This window comes from Gymnoscopelus microlampas (genome assembly GCF_963454915.1).
Source record: "Gymnoscopelus microlampas genome assembly, chromosome: 8".
Lineage (NCBI taxonomy): Eukaryota > Metazoa > Chordata > Actinopteri > Myctophiformes > Myctophidae > Gymnoscopelus > Gymnoscopelus microlampas.
Genome location: NC_139945.1, coordinates 18166427 through 18187067, shown reverse-complemented (window position 1 = coordinate 18187067; position 20641 = coordinate 18166427). Strand labels below are relative to the sequence as shown.

Genomic DNA, 20641 nt, shown 5'->3' with positions numbered 1-20641 from the left:
TGCGCTTCTTTCTGAAGAATTGTACAGTACCTGAGCATAAAGTGTGACGCACAGTGGTGGAAAGTAACTAAGTACATTTACTTAACTACTGTACTTAAGTACAATTTTGAGATATTTGTACTTTACTTGAGTATATCCAATTTCCAATACTTTTACTTCTACTCCACTACATCTCAGAGGCAAATATTGTACTTTTACTACACTACAATTATTTGAAAACTTTAGTTACTAGTTACTTTTCAGATATAAACTATGATATTATGAAACATAGATTAACCACTTTAGCCCTATTTTATACATAGGCTATTTGAAAATAGCAGATCTACAAGCTCACAACGCGTCGCGATGCGACGCGTTGTGAGCTTGTAGATCGTCTATTTTCAAATATTCAGTACTTTTACTTTTGGTACTTTAAGTACATTTTGATGCCAATACTTTTGTACTTTTACTCAAGTATATTTTGAATTCTGGACTTTTACTTGTAACAGAGTATTTTTATTTTGCAGTATTGGTACTTTTACTTAAGTAAAGAATTTGAGTACTTTTTCCACCACTGGTGACGCACATGTTGAGGAGCAGGAAAAGCATGTGTGAAAAGTGTGTTGGTTAGAGTGAGGTTTCTGCAAGTAGTTACTTACAGGGTACTAAGGGGCGGCAGTGGCTCAGGAGGTAGAGCAGCCGCTTGGGAACCGAAAAGGTTCCCAGTTCGATCCCGAACTCCCCCAGAGTTGGTGTCGGAAGTGTCCTTGAGCAAGACGCTGAACCCCTAATATCCCCCGATGAGCAGGTTGGTGCCTTGCATGGTTTCGTCCGCCGTGAATGGGTGAATGTAATGCACAATCTTTGCAAAGCGCCTTGGATAAAGGCGCTGTAGAGCACCGAAGTCTGACGTAATTTACACATCCTACCTGGTTCGCGGTTTTCCACCCCCGTTCTGAATTCCCATAGACATCTTTAATATCGTGTCAAATAAGAACTGTGTTCCAAAAATAAACAAATGATCCCGGCGGTTTGACTCATATGGATATGAAGCATCAACTGACGGTGAGAAAACGATAATGTTACTTCCGTCGAATTAGTAAAATTTTTTCGATTCCAGGCCATGTCAGCATATGTGTCGATGAAATGAAATTTGTCCCTGAGCAAGACTCTTAACCCCTAATTGCTCACAGGTTCTCATTGGAAACAAGACCGCAAGGACTTTCATGAACGACCTGTTAAAAGGAATTATCCTTATCCTTATACAGAACCTCCTCCCTGACAATGTCGCCGAGACAGTTTGTTTATTTTTGGACCACAATTGACAATTCTTATATGAGACGATTCTAAGATGACCCAATGTTATTCTCCATAGAGAAATGACTTTACGAACCAGGGGATGAACGAGTGATGTCAGGACGCCTGTACTCTATATAAAGGCACCATTTACCATGTAACGCCTGCAGGCGTTTCCTTCAATTCCTGGTATGAAGTAAATGGTTGATTAATCTTATGATAAGAAATGTGGATACCAGGATATCAGGATCCACATGGGAATTGCGTGGCTCCAGTGTGGACCTCAGACTGCATGTGGCCAGCCTGTGAAGTCAATTATCTGACTATGACGTCAGTCATCGACATATCTATGATGTGTCACTCCAAATTTAGACATTGTTTCAAGCTTGTTCTTTGGTCTCGACGTTGGCCTTTATGGTTCTTCCACAGCTCTGTAGAGGCTGTTGTCCTCGTACCCATATATGCTACTACACCCAACAGCCCTCTTATAGAGGAGCCAGCCTCCTGCAGAGCCTTACCGTATCCTACTATAATTCTAGTAACCTCTGTCTGTAGTGGTGAGTAGGTGAGTACGTGAGTACGTGAGTACGTGAGTGAAGCTACCCGGTTCTCCTCAGTGGCTGGAGCAATTGCTCTGATTTTGCACACAGCCATTGACCATTACCATCTGAACGCAACTGTGAAGCCCGTTTTTCAATTTCATCAAATCTCAGCTTCTTATTAGCGTTTATGTGTCAAACAATGTCGACATGGTTACGGGCCTGCCCAGCTATGGGACGAACTGCCTCCCGGGTTGCCAGATCATGTGCGCATATCCCCCCACGGATGCGCTGCGCCGACCGGGTATGGTCTAGTAACCCTAATAACCTTACTGCCCCAGTGTGGTGGTGTCAGCGTTTTCCACCTGAAAGTACGTTTGTTGTTGCAGTGACATCATCATGATATGGTCAGTATGGGCTGTGACTTCCTATGAACGTCATCAGCACCAGCATGTGTATACAGTCAGTACCTTACACAATTCTGGAAAAACTAAGAAATAGAAATTAGAAATAGCCAAAAAATGACAGTCATGGGTGTTTGTTTAAACCTCTCTGTGTCACTGGTTGCTCTATTCATCTTGCTTTTTTTAGCAGCTGATGCTGCCATCTGCTGGCCAAAATGGTGAAATGCAGCGGATGTCTTGTTGTTTTTCTGAGCAGTGAATGTGGCAGAGCAGGACCCAGTGACCCTGAGACTCTTCCGGAATCTGACAAACTGTCAAAAAGAAAGCAAAACATCCAGCAGTCTAGTGACGTCTTTGGTTCCACTTTTACAACTCCCAGAGATACACAACCCGCACGCACGCACACACACACACACACACACACACACACACACACACACACACACACACACACACACACACACACACACACACACACACACACACACACACACACACACACACACACACACACACACAGTATATATACACTGTATATATACAACTACACATACAGATTACATATAATGAGTGTGTGTCACACTGCTGACTTTATTGTCAAAACAAAACCGACAAGTGCAATTTTTTAATTATTTTTTTAAACGTTTTGTTTATTCGTTTTTGTTATTTTACTCATAGGTAGTACAGACATTTAGGCAAATAGGCAAATAAACAGAGTATCTCCAAACAGTGAGAGTAAGATATAAACAACATCCAAACAAAACAAAACAAAAAACAGACAACACTCACAAAGAAAATAATAACAGACAACAAAACAAATACACACCGACAAGTGCAATTAAACAGTCCACAGGTTAGAGACACACTCACTCCTATCTATACTTGAGCTTAGTTCAAGCACTGAAACCTTGACAGCTGGTTGAACTAAGTTCACTGTTTATGTCTCTCTGTTTCGTTCGCGTCATCCGTAACTCTGTGTGTGATGTGAGTGGCGAGTGAAAACAAAGGGCCTTTCGCATTGTAGAGACAATGCAGTCAGCAAGCAGCTTGACTGTCAACCTTTAGCAGTGTGACAAGCACACAAACACAGTGAAAATGTGTTTCCTCGTTTGTCGACTTTGTCCCCTCCCCTTCTTCTAAGTAAGGCTGTCGTTTCCGATCACATTAGATTTTTCACACCACTGTGTTGTGTGTATGTGTCTATATAGCATGTGTGTGTGTTTGTGTGTGTGTGTGTGTGTGTGTGTGTGTGTGTGTCATTGCTCCGTGAAAGCAGACACCTTGGGAACATGCTAGGAAGACAGGTAAGACAGCCTTATCTCTCTCTCTCTCTCTCTCTCTCTGTGTCTGTGTGTGTCTGTGTCTGTGTGTGTGTGTGTGTGTGTGTGTGTGTGTGTGTGTGTGTGTGTGTGTGTGTGTGTGTGTGTGTGTGTGTGTGTGTGTGTGTGTGTGTGTGTGTGTGTGTGTGTGTGTGTGTCTGTGTTGATGTTTCAAACGAGGAAGCCTGTCTTTCACACTGATGTATTTGTGTGGTTGTCATACTGCATACCTTTCATCTTCTATGAAAACACCATGAGGTACAGTTATCATCAGTTTCCTTGTTAGGCTATATGTTATTAACGTTTTAGATTACGATTAAGATGAACATACAGTGATTTGAGACCCAGAGACCATGTCACTTTGGTTCTGGGTTGAACGTATATACTTGTATCTGTCTGTAAGCACTACACTCACACATTTTGAATAAGTTCTTCATTATATATTTATTTTTATTGTATTTTTTTGTGTGATATAAACTAAATGTCAGTCATTCTATGGAGCATTGAAGAGTGTAACATGGGGTGTCTGCAGTGTGCAAACTGTATTATTTCTCATACTGGACTGAATCAATCCATATAGGCTTTGGAGAGGCTAGATTATTTAGCCTAGTAAACCAGGTCTGCAGAAGACACATGGAAATGTGAATTCCGTCCAGGCTCTTGGTTATTAGTAAAGGGAACAAAATCACAAAATCCCCTAGCACAAGGGTTATATTTTTTTGGTAAATCTGCTCAGCTGGTGGCTTAAACCCTATATACTTCATTGTACAACGATGACGTGCTATGAGCTTGTATATCTGCTATTTTCTTGACAAATTGTTTGTGCAAAGTTCGTAGTGCGGCACTCAGTGCCGCGCTGTGAGCTTGTAGATCTGCTATTTTCAAATAGCCTACGTATAAAATTGGACTAAAATGGTTCATGTATGTTTCATAATATCATAATATATATCTGAAAAGTAACTAGTAACTAGAGTTTTCAAATAATAGTAGTGGAGTAAAAGTACAATATTTGCCTCTGAGATGTAGTGGAGTAGAAGTAAAAGTATTGGAAATTGGAAATACTCAAGTAAAGTACAAATACCTAAAAATTGTACTTAAGTACAGTACTTAAGTAAATGTACTTAGTTACTTTCCACCACTGTGTGAATGTGTGTCTGTGTCCGTTGTGTATGCAGAAGTAGATAGACAATACATTTAGTTTTTTAAACAGAGCTGCAGATGGAGCCAAATGGTTAGAAGAAGTAGCTATTCTTACAAATGTCATTTTGAGTAATGAGTCATTTGTGTAAATGAGATAGACATGTGCTTGCCCCAGGGACGTCACAGGCTCTCAGAAGGTGGGGGGGATGGACTTTCGGTGGACTATACCCCTTACTTTACACTTTGGCTATTCAAAAATAGCAGATCTACAAGCTCATAGCGCGGCACCGAGTTCCGCGCTATGAGCTTGTAGATCTGCTATTTTTGAAAAAGTGTGAAAAACATTTGCAACTGTCAAATGTAAACAAATTCTGTATTTTCAAAATGTTGCGTTTTTTGGGCAGATTTTGTTACTTTTTTTTCGTGTTTTGGTTACTTTATTTCGGTTTTAGGGTGAGGGTTAGGTTATTTAATTCTTATTTTTGCCTGATTTTACCCATTTTATTATCAAAACATTATTATTATTATTTATTTTTCCAAAAAGTGGGGGGTAAGAAATCACAGATCTGTGAGAGTGAGGGTGTCGCGTCGTACGCACAGTGAATGGCCGTGACGCCCCTGGCTTGCCCAGACAATATTGCAGTAAATGAGATATGGATAAATGAAACCGTAGTAAAGGGTTAAGAGGCAAGCCTGATGAACCAAGCCCCTGATTCTTCTGATGATACCAAGTGATCTTGATCTGTGGTGCTTTTCAGATACGGTAGCAGCGGTAGTGTACAGTAGACTAAGTAGAGACCCATATGGGTCCTCCAGGGGCTTCCAGGGGGTCCCAAGCAAAATGAGGAACAGCTTAATTTCACTGTTATTTCGGCAGCTATCCTAAAGGAGAGAATGTGAGAATTACTATTCAGAGATGGGGTCCACTCTCTCGTCATCTCCCCACCTAGACAGGTGTAGAATTCTGTACTAAATCTAATCTAACACAGCAAGTCTGTCTTTTTAGCTTGAGACCAAACCAAACACAACACATTGGCGCGTGTGTGTGTGTGTGTGTGTGTGTGTGTGTGTGTGTGTGTGTGTGTGTGTGTGTGTGTGTGTGTGTGTGTGTGTGTGTGTGTGTGTGTGTGTGTGTGTGTGTGTGTGTGTGTGTGTGTGTGTGTGTGTGTGTGTGTGTGTGAGAGAGCAAAATGGGAATACAATATGTACATGCCATTAAGGTTAATGGCTCACATAGGAGTAGAAAGGAAGGGTCATTGTTTCTTAAACCACATGACGTCCGTTGGCTGGCAGGAGTTAGAGCAGGTTAAATATAGTAGGTGGATAATGGCCCTCCCCCCATCTCCTGTGTAGATCCCCATCTCCTGTGTAAATGGGGAGGAAACGTGTCAAATGTTCAATTTCCTCTTCATTTTAAGTATTCTATACAGCTTATTACAATGAATACTGCTCAGCTCATAGCTAGCTGGGTGGAGGGCTGTAGTACTCCAGACCATTCTCGGTCTCAAGTCCGGTCTCGCCTGCAATTTCTCCAGGTCTTGACTCGGTCTCAGAACAAGAGGACTCTGGATTTTTTCCCCTGCTCATTTCTCATTTCTCCAAAGTTGGCTACTGCAGTCGCAAGAGAGTTGCTGTCGATTTAAGGGTGCTATTATTGTTTTTGTCATTATTTTATTATTGAATACTGTACGTTGCTTAACTGTTTTGCTATAATTACTTAATTCGTTGAGTAATTTCTGCATAACAAATATTTTGCTCTTAGCCTTACACTTACATTTACTTTTCATTGTTTTGTACAGAGAGGTAGAATAGTAGGTCTAATGTCATCATCAGTAGCAGTACTAAGGTGTTTGACATTCTTTGGTCTCATACACAATTCTCAGCTTTTACAAAGTCAGTAAAATGTAATTGCACGAATGAAGAACTATTTATACGTTTAATTTGGGGGGGACAGCACATATTAATGAACACCACATACAATAAATACGCCAGATTTAGCAAGAATGCTAATTTCCATCCCTAGTGCCCATACAGAAAACAAGCAAACATAACTAAAGGGGTACAAACAGAAGAGAGAAAAGCAACAGTAAAAAAGGCCTAGTTTTGACCTAAAATACCAGAGACCAGTAAAGAAAAAAACCTACCTGGGGGCTTGAATGTTTTCAATAGTCTCTTGGTTTGGAACACAGGCTCATGAAAACAGATCTACTGTAGTTATGTGAGGGATCTGTACAGTAGGTCTACTAGACCCTAGAATCTAGGGTCTACAGTATACTGTGAACCTGTTTATTATGTGAGGTGTCTGTAGACTTACAATGTACTGTACACTTGTGTACTGCTTAAAATCGTAATATATATATGTAAAAAAACAAACATTTTAGCAGTCACCAGGAAATGTAGTTTTTTCTTGTCAACTACCATGAAGTGGTATTGCTAGCTTGAATGATGACAGAAAGTGAAACTAGTCTAGTCTAACTAGTCACTCAGCAGCGTTTCAGAGACTAACAACAGAACAGGGATGTAAGATTGACACATAGTGACTTATAATGTACTTGGCAAACTTACCCTGCATTCTCAAGAGTTCAGCTTCGTGCCCACACCAACTTAGTTAATATTCCAAAAACAAACTACAGTCACTATTCTGGATGTTGTAAGACAGAGCCGTTTGCATAGTTCTTAAGTTTATATTTATTTGTTTTAACCAGGTGGACAGTTCTAGGTGAAGTAAGTTCTACATCAAAGATCACTTTCAGATATTGTTTTTCAGTATTCCTTTTCTAAACTTCTGGTGGTCTTTCTGTTGTCCCTTGTCCCACACCAAAGAGGCTTAACCAAAACATGAAATGTATTTGAAAATAGTATAACATAAAATGATATTCAACTTTGCCAATAACATAGACACTCTATGCATGCCAATGTATTGTGTTTGTGTTCTGTTTGGTTTGGTCTCAACAGCCCATTTTATTCTCATTGTTTGAAAACAGAAGGAAATAGACAGGAGAGGAAAAAGGGAACTTTCACAATAGCGTGTAATTAAAGAGCAGGACCATGTCCACTCCTACATTCAGCTGTGAATCATGTAATGAAGCCTTCATCACATACATCCTTCATTATGAAACCTTGTACGGTATATCCAAAACCGTTACTTTTCAGGAAATGGGGTTCCAGTGTAGTTATTACTGTTTAGTGACAAGTTTTTGTTAATACCGAAAATGACGCGTCATGAGTCTGTAGATGTGCGTGTGTGTGTGTGTGTGTGTGTGTGTGTGTGTGTGTGTGTGCAGTTGGAGGTATGTTGATGGTATGTCCCAGTGTCATGGCAGGTTGAGACTTGCTGTCCAGTGTCACAGAGAGAGAGAGAGAGAGATAGAGAGAGAGGGATGGAACGTATAGGGACTGAGCACAGAGAGAGAGGAACAAACAGTTTCACTCTGACATTCAAAGGTTTCTCCAGCACGGCTCAGGAATCCTGGGACGTGTCTTGAATGCTAGTTCCAGTTTGGCACAGGACTCGTGTAGCAACGCGGTCGGCGGTATATGGATCAAGGCAGGGGTTACCTAAGTGCTAGCTAGCCGCTTAACAAGCACTTTCTCTTCAGCTTCTCTGCGCGTACGTGGATTCTCTGGACCTAAAGGATAGAGTTGCAAAAGAAGAAGGAATCTTGCTAGCGTTTGAGAGAGAGCACATGTGAATGTGATAGACCCTGCTGCTTGGTTTGTCTCTCGTTTGTAATCTGACTCACTATGTTGCACCTGCCTGGAGTTGAAGATCTTTTAAGGAGTTAGATCATGTACTAATACCAGTGGTGGAAAATAACTAAGTACCTTTACTTAAGTACTGTACTTAAGTACAATTTTGAGGTATTTGTACTTTACTTGAGTATTTAAAATATACTCTACTCTACTCCACTACATCTCAGAGGCAAATATTGTACTTTTACTCCACTGCATTTATTTGAAAACTTTAGTTACTAGTTACTTTGTAGATATAAACGATGATATAATGAAACATACATTAACCACCTCAGCCCTATTTTATACCAAGGCTATTTGAAAATAGCAGATCTACAAGCTCACAGCGCGTCGCATCGCGACGCGCTGTGAGCTTGTAGATCTGCTATTTTCAAATATTTAGTACTTTTACTTTTGGTACTTCAAGTACATTTTGATGCCAATACCTTCGTACTTTTACTCAAGTACATTTTTAATTCTGAACTTTTACTTGTAACAGAGTATTTTTTATATTGCAGTATTGGTACTTTTACTTAAGTAAAGAATTTGAGTACTTTTTCCACCACTGACTAATACACAGAGCTTTTAAAAAAATATATATATGTATATATTTTGAAAGCTATATATATATTATATATATATATATATGTATTATATATAATTTATATATATATATATATATATATATATATATATATATATATATATATATATATATACCACGGCATGAGCAAGGCAGAGCGTCACTGAGCGAGGAGAAGGGCGTCCGGACGGTACCAGTGATAAAGGATGCATAGGATCAGCCGCCTGTTCGGCTCGCTTTTCACCCGGCCTCCCGTCGCCATGGTAACCGACGACTCCTTTCCTTCTCCCCTTCCTCCTTCCACCACCCCTCCTCCTCCTCCTCCTCCTCCTCCTCCTCCTCTTCTCCTCGCCGCCTCCTCCAGTGAGGAGCCAATCGATGAGGCGCAGAGCGAGCGGACTCCGCCTCCGCCCGCCAGGACGCCACAAGGAGGACCAGAGAACCTCCCTCAGCCATCCGGAGGAGGAGGAGGAGGAGGAGGAGGAGGAGGAGGAGGGCTGTGTGAGGTGCAGCCAGCCGTGCCTGCCAGGAGGGTTCCCCCCCAGCCTCCACCGCCGCCGCCTGACACCCGTGAGTAACTGATCCGTTGCTTTTTAGCGTTTTTCCATTTGATTGAATACTTTATTAATCAGAAATGTAAACGGCATGTGGTACAGTCAGACATTAAGGCTAAAAGGATAACACAAAAAATGTGTGGTCCTATGCTAATTCCCAGTCTAATTATATTAGACTGGGAAAAAAAGCTGTTCCGAGAACAGAGACAATTCGGGTCCAGTTAGTCTAGAGGGTTTCTCTATGTATGAACCACTCAAACTTTATACACTTATTTGTATACCTGTGTATACTTTACATTACTGCTGGAAAATGTTCTGTTTTCCTGACCTTCTGAGAAGCCATTGGTTTCCGCTGATTTCAGTATTGTATGCAAATCAGCTCGCAGAGACTTGAAATGTCCTTGAGATGCTGTGACTGTAGGTATTCCAACACAGTGAACTTTTGTTGCCTTTATTATCTTTGTCAAAGTTACATTATTGAATGTATTGAATGCAGTTAAAGGCACGGATTGTTTAGAAAAGTCTTGCTAAAAATAGTCTGTGGGAGAAAAAAAATGGTTTTAGGAAAGAAATGTACATGTCCATGACATCATCACACACAGTGATGTGAATATTAGCTGTAGAAACAGGCGATGACGTGGGCTTATCACATGGAGGTTTGAGCTACAATATTAGGGCTCTGGTGAAAACAAACAACCGTTGGAAAATTGTAGTGATGCCAAGTTTTCAGGAGTCTGAGTCAATGAGCTGAACATGCATTAACACTGCTATGGTCCTTTACAACTGGAGTTGGTCCATATAAGTGCTGGCAGTGGAGTGGCTGCTCACTGCTCCTTAAGGGTGATTTATGCTTAGTTGCGTGGCTGGTGTTGTACACCGAAAATATCTGATCTACAAGCCTCGCAATTTGTCACAACGCAACGCATCGTGAGCTTGTAGATCGGCTGTTTTCGCTGTGCGACACTGGCACGCAAACAAGTACAACTCTGGCTTAAGTATGGCGGCTTAAATGCATGAGGACAAATTTCCCCCCGGGGGGGGGGGGGGGGGCAACAAAGTAAAATCCAAATAAAATCTTTAAATGTCAATTTATGTTGACAGTATCCAATGATTTGGTAGTTACATTGTAAACAGTAAATCTTTCAACCCCTGACTTGAACCCATAAAACATATTGGGCAGAGCATGACATCTGCTGACATGGGGGGGGGGGGGGGGTTGTGTGAGGTGTTACGCCGAGTTCACACTCAACAGCGATAGTGTTTTTTCTGGTAAATGTGTGGTGTAAAAAAAACTTTTGAAACATCCATGTGACCTTCATGTGTACGCCTAGTTCAGACCACAGCGAGCTTCTGGTTGGTTGACGTTTAGTCAGCTGCTTTCCCACTCCTGCTACAGCGAGGTCACTCACAGGACATGACTGACTGCTTCTAGTCAAATAATGTCTGATGTTTTGACCGGGCTCGACCTATTTCAGCATTCTGGAAATATCGCAAGGTGATGATTTCATGCTTTGATTATCACCTACGATATAATAGGGCTGGTGAATACATATTCGAATTTCGAATATTCCTCGAATATGGGGGAAATATGTATATTCGATAATTCAAATATGAAAATTAATATTCTAATATATATTTAGAAAAAAAAAAACGTTTTTTTTTAAATGTTTATTTGTATCAAGTTATACAAACAAACAAAAGATGTTTTATTGGATCCGAGCACTCTACATTGTTTTACTGTTTTTGTAAAAAAAAAATCATATTTTTTTATAATAATAATATTTGAATATATTTGAATATCTGCCAATTTTTAAGACCAATATTCGAATATAATTTGTGAGGAAAGTTGACAGCCCTACGGTATAATAGGATTCAAATGTAGATCTGCTGTTTTTGTGTGACTGTAGTATGATCAAGTAGGGGCGTTAAATTACGAGAAAACACAAAAAGTTGGAACATGGAGATAAGAGGTTTCTTACAGCAACGATATATAATAAGGATAATAAAGTGTGATGTAGCCTGTGGTGGGAAAAGTACTCAAATTCTTTACTTAAGTGAAAGTACCAATACTGCGATATGAAAATACTTTGTTACAAGTAAAAGTCCAGAATTAAAAATGTACTTGAGTAAAAGTACAAAAGTATTGGCATCAAAATGTACTTAAAGTACCAAAAGTAAAAGTACTAAATATTTGAAAATAGCCGATCTACAAGCTCACAACGCGTCGCGATGCGACGCGTTGTGAGCTTGTAGATCTGCTATTTTCAAATAGCCTATGTATAAAATAGGGTTAAAGTTGGTTCATGTATGTTTTATAATATCATCATTTATATCTGAAGAGTAAGTAGTAACTAAAGCTTTCAAATAAATGTAGTGGAGTAAAAGTACAATATCTGCCTCTGAGATGTAGTGGAGTAGAAGTAAAAGTATTGGAAATTGGAAATACTCAAGTAAAGTACAAATATCTCAAAATTGTACTTAAGTACAGTACTTAAGTAAATGTACTTAGTTACTTTCCACCACTGCATCACAGGTTTACCGGTGTCGTGTGTAAAAAAACAAACTAAAGTGGGTGAAATTCTTTGTCATTTCAAGCTCCATCATTGAAGTTTAACCCATTAAAACCGGGAAAGCATCAGCTGTGTCATTTTAGATGTTTAGCTAGCTATATATACTAGTTTTTCTGAAAACTCTTAGGATTTAGAACATTGGTTTAGAACAGTGGTTGTCAAAAATAGCTGATATACAACGTTTTTGAAAAATCTTGAAAGTGTTAACACAAATCATCTCTTTCTGGGGGGTCTCTGGCAAAAAGCATTTTCAGATGGGGGGGTCCGTGGCCAAATACATATCAATTGGGGGTCCTTGGCACGAAAACGTTTCAGAACTACTGATTTAGAAGGCATTTGTAGACCTGTCTAGTCTTTTGAAAAAACTTATGTTGCTATAATATCAGTGGTTCTCAAACTCTTTCATGTCAAGGACCCCCCAACATTATATGTATTTGGCCACAGACCCCCAACTCAAAATATTTGGTTCCAGGGTCCTCCCCAGAAGCAAAGATTTGAGTTACAAATGTTCGCTTTAGAAAATATGTATTCAAAGATTTGCACAAAGTTCAACATGACACTGGGACATACCATCAACATACCTCCAACTGTACACACACACACACACACACACACACACACACACACACACACACACACACACACACACACACACACACACACACACACACACACACACACACACACTATATCTCGACAGATGTAGATCTGTTATTTTCGAATAGCCAAATGATAAAATAATGGTTGAAGTGGTTAAAATTTAAATCACAGATGCTTTCCCGGTCTTAACTCTCTCAGTGACAATGAAATAAAAAATATGTTCAAACTGTGCCAGCATTTTTTTTAAAGTAAAAAATAATAGTAAGTTAAACAAGAAGTGAATGGAGCAGCAAATCTTCAGATCACGATATCTTGGGTTCTGAAAATTATTTTAAATAAACTAAAAAAAAACGTTTTTTTAAACTAGGGATAACTCGTTCTTGGCACTGAGGGCATTCAGAAAAAACTCGGGATAACTCGTTTTTGGCACTCAGAGAGTTAATGGGTTCATAAAAACAATACTACTAAAAGTAGAACACAAAAAAAGGAAATGCTTGAGCTCATGTTTTCAATGATACTCTACTTCCATTTTTAGTTCAGCTGACCTGGCATCACATGCAATCTCCACGCACACATGCTTATGCAAAGTAGTTAGGTCCTGGGTTGCCATTTCCTTGTTGAATTCCTATACATTTAACCCTTTAAGGCCGGGAAGGGAACTCATGTGTGTCCATTTTAAGATTTTTTAGGCCGTTCAAAAATAGCAGATATACAAGCTCATAGCACGGCACTCAGTGAGCTTGTATATCTGCTGTTTTTTTTAGAAAAATCGTGAAAATTGGTGCAAATCTTTTATATACATTTTTAACTCAAATCTTTGCTTCTGGGGGTCCCTGGAACAAAACATTTTTAGATGGGAGGGGGTCCGCGGATAAATACATATTATTTTGCGGGTCTTTGACATGAAAAAAGTTTGGAAACCATTGATAATATACCATAGCAACATAAGTAAAAAAAGTAAAAAAAGAAAAAGAAAAACTTTAGGAAAAAAAAACTTAGAACGATTTAGAAGATATTTGAAAAGATTTAGAAGATAAAGAAAAAATTGCAGATCTACAAGCTCATAGCGCTGCACTCGGTGCCGCGCTATGAGCTTGTATATCTGCTATTTTTATATAGCCAAAGAAATCTTAACACATTGAGTGCCATAAACGGTCTGGACCGTTTTTGAGAATCCATGCGTCATGTGCCACATTTTTTTATACGTGGGGCGCTCTAACGAAACTTTGGGATTATCCAAGGAGTCTCTGAGAAGGAGAGGCCGGCTGTGGATCCATGTCAAAAATCCTTCCGGTCGGCCGCTCCAATGTTAACTCCTTGACTAAAAGCTTAATATCTCCATTTCTTTTTAATGTGGTGGAAGTGAGCCGTTTTGATCACTCTGCAATGGAGGACCGCGTTAAAAATATTATTGTTCCAGGCGTTAGTCGGGACCCTCCGCCGTCTCGCACGCACGCTTTGTTTACATGCACTTCCGCGCCGGGGCTTCTACAGCACGAAACATATCAACGTAAGTGGATGGAAGAAATGCAGGCACTGAACGTACCCTATTTTAATAAACACCTGGCACACAATGTGTTAAAATGACACAGATGCGTCTTAAAGGGCTAAGCTCATTGTGTGAATGTGGACTGGAATGTGCTTTTGCGGCAATGTAAAATAGTACATAAAATGTGCACATTAGACACTGAATTCTGTCTATAATTGCATGGAATGGCTGTGTGTCTGATCTGTCTCCCGGAAATCTTGAAAAACGTCTGATTTCAAACTTGGCATGTGCTTCACCGAGGAGCGAGGAGCCACCAGCGTGATGTGAGGAGCCACCAGCGTGATGTGCCAAGCAGGGAATTTCGGCGGTTGACCAGAAATATATTTCTATAAATCTACCAATCTCTGTATCTATTTGTCTATCTGTGTCCCTTTTATGCCCATGTGTACAAAATGTGTGTTGTTGTGCCAACAGTTTCCACACAAAGCTGCTAATATTTTGTTTACTAAAGAGCTGGAGAGATGGGATGTTACTACACAAACACTAGCTATGATTTACTGTCAGAATAATAAATTTAACACTTACTTTAACGAAAAAATATCACTTTGTTACACCCCCATTAACTTAGAAGTCACCAGCTGTATTGGTAGGCGGAGATCTACGACACATCTGGATACACAAGACTAGGCTAAATAATATAATAGACCACCCATCTTCCATCTCCTCTCTCTCTCTCTCTCTCTCTCTCTCTCTCTCTGTCTCTCTCTCTCTCTCTCTCTCTCTCTCTCTCTCTCTTCTCTCTCTCTCTCTCTTCTCTCTCTCTCTCTGTCTCTCTCTCTCTCTCTCTGTCTCTCTCTGTGTCTCTCTCTCTCTCTCTCTCTCTGTGTCTCTCTCTCTCTCTCTCTCTCTCTCTCTCTCTCTCTCTCTCTCTCTCTCTCTCTCTCTCTCTCTCTCTCTCTCTCTCTCTCTCTCTCTCTCTCTCTCTCTCTCTCTCTCTCTCTCTCTCTCTCTCTCTCTCTCTCTCTCTCTCTCTCTCTCTCTCTCTCTCTCTCTCTCTCTCTCTCTCTCTCTCTCTCTCAGGGTCAGATTCTCTTGATGATGACAGTTCTGATGACTTTGAAGATTCAGAAGAGGTTTGCACTAGTCTCCGTGCTATGAATAATATACCACAAGACACGGTAAGGGTATACATGGCGCTTTTCTCCCTCTTCATTAATTTACATTTTTTTAGTTTTGTGTGTGTGTGTATGTGCCATGAGCAGTGGTTGAACATTTACTACGAACAAGTACTGTACTTTTTTTTAGGTATTTGTACTTTACTCGAGTATTTCAAATTTCCAATACTTTTACTTCTACTCCACTACATCTCGGAGGCAAATATTGTACTTTTACTCCACTACAATTATTTGAAAACTTTAGTTACTAGTTACTTTTCAGATATAAATTATTATATTATGAAACGTACATTAACCACTTTAGCCCTATTTTATACATAGGCTATTTGAAAATAGCAGATCTACTTGTAGATCTGCTATTTTCAAACATTTTAGTACTTTTACTTTTGGTATTTTAAGTACATTTTGATACCAATACTTTTGTACTTTTAAATTTTGAATTCCGGACTTTTACTGGTAACAGAGTATTTCTACAGTGCATTATTGATGCTTTTGCTTAAGTAACACATTTGAGTACTTTTCCCACCACTGGCCATGAGTGACACTATAGCCGTCTTGTCCAATAGGAGCTGCTCCAGCCTCGGCCAGCGCAGACGGCGGGGCGACGGTACAACTCTCTGTGCAGTGACGACGAGTTACTGGACGATGAGGACCAGTGAGTCTCATACTTTACACTAGATTCTAATTAGACATCACAATAACAATGACGGGGCGGCTAGACTCAGGGACGTGCACAGATAGACTCTAGGTGGTGCTAGAGCACCTGCCCGTTGCCCTCTTGACCAGAAGTGCCCTTTTGAAAAAAAAATATATATATTTTTTTTTTTTTCAGTTTACAGCAGGGGTCTTCAACAGGGGGTCCGGGACCCCTAGGGGGTCCTCGGAGTTACTACAGGGGGTCCGCCAAATCTTTATGTGATATGATTTTTCTTTTTACCATAACCACTCGAAACCTAGCATCCCTTTTCTGAGGAGAACTTTTGACAAAAATAGCCGATCTACAAGCCCACAAGCCCACAAGCCCACAACGCCTCGCGCTGCGAGGCGTTGTGGGCTTGTAGATCTGCTATTTTTGTCAAAGAGGTATAGGTGTAGAGGGGAAAAAAGAGCGGACCAAGTAAACAAAAAAACGTATAATTTACTTGAGCACCTGCCCCTCAAAATGTCTGTGCACGCCACTGGCTAGACTGTTCAAAACTATCCACATTTTGAAATGTATCAAAACACAACAATTCCAACTGTGATTAACCATGCAGTGATACTGTATGCTAGAGACCAGTGGTTCTCAAACATTTTTGGCTCAGGGTCACCCCTGTAAATAACCTTTTCATCCACGGCACCCCTGGATTACATTATAGCACCTTTTGTCATATTAATGGGCCGTAAATATGTAAATCTTTTCCCCAAAGATACAGTACGTCACAAGGAAAACTGGAGAGAATATTCCATTTCCATTAGGACAGACTGAAAATAACTTTTATTCTTGTCGTTTAACCACTTAAACCCCCAGCGTTCCCATTCTGGCGGGAACATTCACTAAAAATAGCCGATCTACAAGCTCACAACGCGTCACAACGTGACGCGTTGTGAGCTTGTAGATCTGCTATTTTTGGTGAAGAGACTTGGTGTACTGTAGAGACTGAAAAAGAACGCAGGAAGTACAGTTTAACTAAGGTCTGTTGTACTAAGTATAGAGGGTCTAGTGGTTAAACTGAAGTGACATTGATAAATTCCAAATATTATCAAAGTATTCTGAGGCAGCCCTGGGCTTGCGTCAAGGCACCCTAGGGTGCCGCGGCACCCACTTTGAGACTACCCATTTCAAACAAGTTTAAGTCTATGCAAGTTAATTTCATACTCAAAATACAAAAGTCCAACAAACTACAGTATTTTTTGGAAGATTATCTGCAGTAAATGTCAAGTATACTGTGAGTCATCATCAATGAGCTAAACATGCCAGACCCCTTGTTATGGAGCTTTAACCACTTATAAACCCCAGCATCCTTATCGTGGGGGAGGCTTTCGCAGAAAACAGCAGATCGACACAACGTAGCTCACAACTACAGCGTTGAACCAAAGTGCTGTACACTCAGTAAACCAATATAAAATACTAAGTAAAACAATAAATGGGGTTTCCCCTGTTTATTTATGGTGCATGGTGCAACACAGACACATTGCCTTACGGAAACAAGCAACTCTCATATGGGGTTTAAGTGGTTAAAGAATGTGCAGTTTATGATGCTTTATTTTCCAGGAATTTGCAAAGTGTGACACATGTCGCTAATAGTTTTGTCTTAATCATTAGTGGGTAAACCACTAAACTAATCTAAGATTAGCTTCTACATATACGACTTCCTCGTGCTGCCGTCGTAAAGTGCAGCATGTGGTGACGGGATTGACGACATCAGACAACTTGTGATGAAAACGGCATGGACTCACACGTCTGCACGTATCATGCAAAAGAGCTATTAGAATAATGAACAAAGCTAGTTACCTTGAATCGACAAATCCATTATTCATAAAGTCCTGCACATAAAAATGTGTAGATATGGTGTACATAAAAACCTTGGAGATAGTTTTTCGTGCTAAGAGTAAAAGCCTACCAGTTTGTCTTCAATGTCTTTTTGAACCAAGAAAAGGAAAGTATAATTTAAGAGGGTTATGTATTTTTAAAACACGTAACAAAGCAAGAACTAATGTAAAAGCTAGATGTGTTTCAATTTTGGGAGTTCTACTATGGAATGGCCTTAGTGATGGGTTTAAGTTGTGTACATCTCAGGGGAGATTTAAAAAAGCCTTAAAAAGTCAAATTATTCAGGCGTACAGTTTTGAGTAAAACATATTCTTTCTTTTTTCCCTCTTTTATCTTGCAGCATATTTTAAGATTGTTTTAATATTCAAATATATTTTGTTTTTAAGTATTGTAAAGGATAGGCAAAGAATAAGCTTTTTGCTTCAGCCTGTTCTTTTTTTCGGTCATTGATTTTGGATTTTGTGTGTGAGCTGACTTGATTTGATGTGAAAAAAGTGAAACCATTCATTCATTCATTCAATGTTACAGCGTCACACAAAAGCATCAAAAGTAGCAGATCCACAAGCTCCAAACGCGGTGCCAAGCAACGTGTTTTGAATCCTGAAAAGCAACAGTTTTGGACATATGAGGTTTCCACCCGACAGAGACGATTTATAAACTAGTTAACCCATTGAGACCTGAAGCCGATTCTACATGTCTCCTAAATCTCAAGAGTTTTCTGAAAAACATATGTTTCTATAGCAGTGGTTCTCAATCTTTTTCATGTCAACGACCCCCAAAATGATATGTATTTGGCCGCGGACCCCCATCAAAATATGTTGTTCCAGGGACCCCCCAGAAGCAAAGATTTGAGTTAAAATGTTCGCTTTAAAATATATATATATTCAAAGATTTGCACACATTTTCACGATTTTTCAAAAATAGCAGATCTACAAGCTCATAGCGCGGCACTCGGTGCCGCGCTATGAGCTTGTATATCTGCTATTTTTGAATAGCCCAAAGTGTAAAATAATGCTTTTTAGCTCAAATCTAAAAATGACACAGTTCCAGGTCTTAAAGGGTTAAGGTCAGGCTCAATGGCTCATGTGTATGTATGGTTATGTGTAATAATCGCATAATCTGACTGGTTTACTCCAGCTGAAGTTGCACAGATTTGCAAAGTCAGAATAGAGGATCTGAGAAACGCACAATCCAGTTGAGTTTTGAAATATCTGTTAGTCACTGTACACGTGTGACAGTTGTGCAACCGTAGAATCCATTTTCAGCAACTGGATTGTCCTCTCTCTGTTGTACGTATGGCTGGTTCCTCAACTATCTTTTTGTTATTGTATAGAGGATATGCGTGTGACATCATCATCAAACCCGGAAGTTATGCAGGAATGCCTACTGAGTGTCAAAAAAATACTTTCTGGCCTTGACAGCCCATGCATCCAAACAGAAAAGTCATATCTGATTGCATTAAACAACATTAAACAATGTTAAACTCACTTTGCATGTTGCTTTGCCACTCGCTTTGCCACTCGATGTGCCATTCACGTTAAGCATGCGCATATCCTCTATTGCTGAAATAATAGCTGTAATGGTCTCCAAACAGACATCAAAAACACAGGGGTCACCGGTGCGCTTCTTTTTCTAACTGACACATGGTGCTCACCAGTTCACCAATACGTGGAGGTCACCAGTGTTGAACGCACCGTAACGGCACGATCCAGCCCTTCACTACCATAGAGCAGTGGTTGTCAAACATCAAGCACCCCAAAATGATATGTATTTGGCCGTGGACCCCCATTTGAAAATATTTTGTGCCAGACACCCCCAGAAGAGAAGATTTGTGTTTAAAAAATCTGGGAAAAATGGAGATCCCACACACTGTCTTCACTTAACACAGCAAAATAAATAGTATTTTATTGCGAGTACAACGTGTCAGTCCAACTGACCCTTATCAGGTAAAAAAAAAAAGTTTTTGCTGTAAGTGAAGGCGATGCGATATGCGGGATCTCCCTTTTTCCCCGTCTCATTTTAGCTGCCTGCTCCCATACACCCGTCCCAGTAGGTGTGCAAAAGGATGTACAAGTTAACAGCGCGCCATTAAAGTATAAAATATTGATTAAGTGGTTAAAATGACTGTGATGCTATATTAACACATTTTACTGGGGACCCCCCCTCCCCAAGGACCCCTGGGGGTCCCGGACCATACTTTGAGAACCACTGCCATAGAATGCGAGGTGAACAGGACGCTGACCCTTACTGTGACCCTTACACTGTTTGTGTGTGTGTGTATGTGTGTGTGTGTGTGTGTGTGTGTGTGCGTGTGCGTATGCGTGTGCATTCCAGCACTGACGTATGGGACGACTATCGCATCAACACAACGCAAGGGAGCATCAACCTGCCCACTGCAGGCAGGCTGACCTCCACCACTAAAGAAGACTCCTGCCAGTGTAGCATTATGAAGATGGGCTGGCTGGACAAGAACCCACCACAGGGGTATGGATGGACAGTACGCACGCACACACACACACACACACACACACACACACACACACACACACACACACACACACACACACACACACACACACACACACACACATGCAACTGTGTTGTAGGGCTGGTAAATTAATATTCGAATTTCAAATATTCCTCGAATATGGGGGAAATATGTATATTCAAATATGAGAATTAATATTCGAATTTAAAAAAATATATATATATATATTTTCATGTTTAT

The 20641-nt window shown here is 40.2% G+C and overlaps 1 protein-coding gene across 1 annotated transcript in view; it reads left to right on the top strand.

Moving 5' to 3' along the window:
* arap1 (ArfGAP with RhoGAP domain, ankyrin repeat and PH domain 1) overlaps positions 1-20641 on the top strand; it is a 136089-nt gene that overhangs the window by 41029 nt on the left and 74419 nt on the right. Inside the window, exons 3-6 of the mRNA XM_084064578.1 lie at positions 9357-9562; positions 15286-15389; positions 15947-16035; positions 20248-20397. Of these exons, the coding sequence (XP_083920704.1) occupies positions 9357-9562; positions 15286-15389; positions 15947-16035; positions 20248-20397 (549 nt within the window). The remainder of the gene's footprint in view (positions 1-9356; positions 9563-15285; positions 15390-15946; positions 16036-20247; positions 20398-20641) is intronic.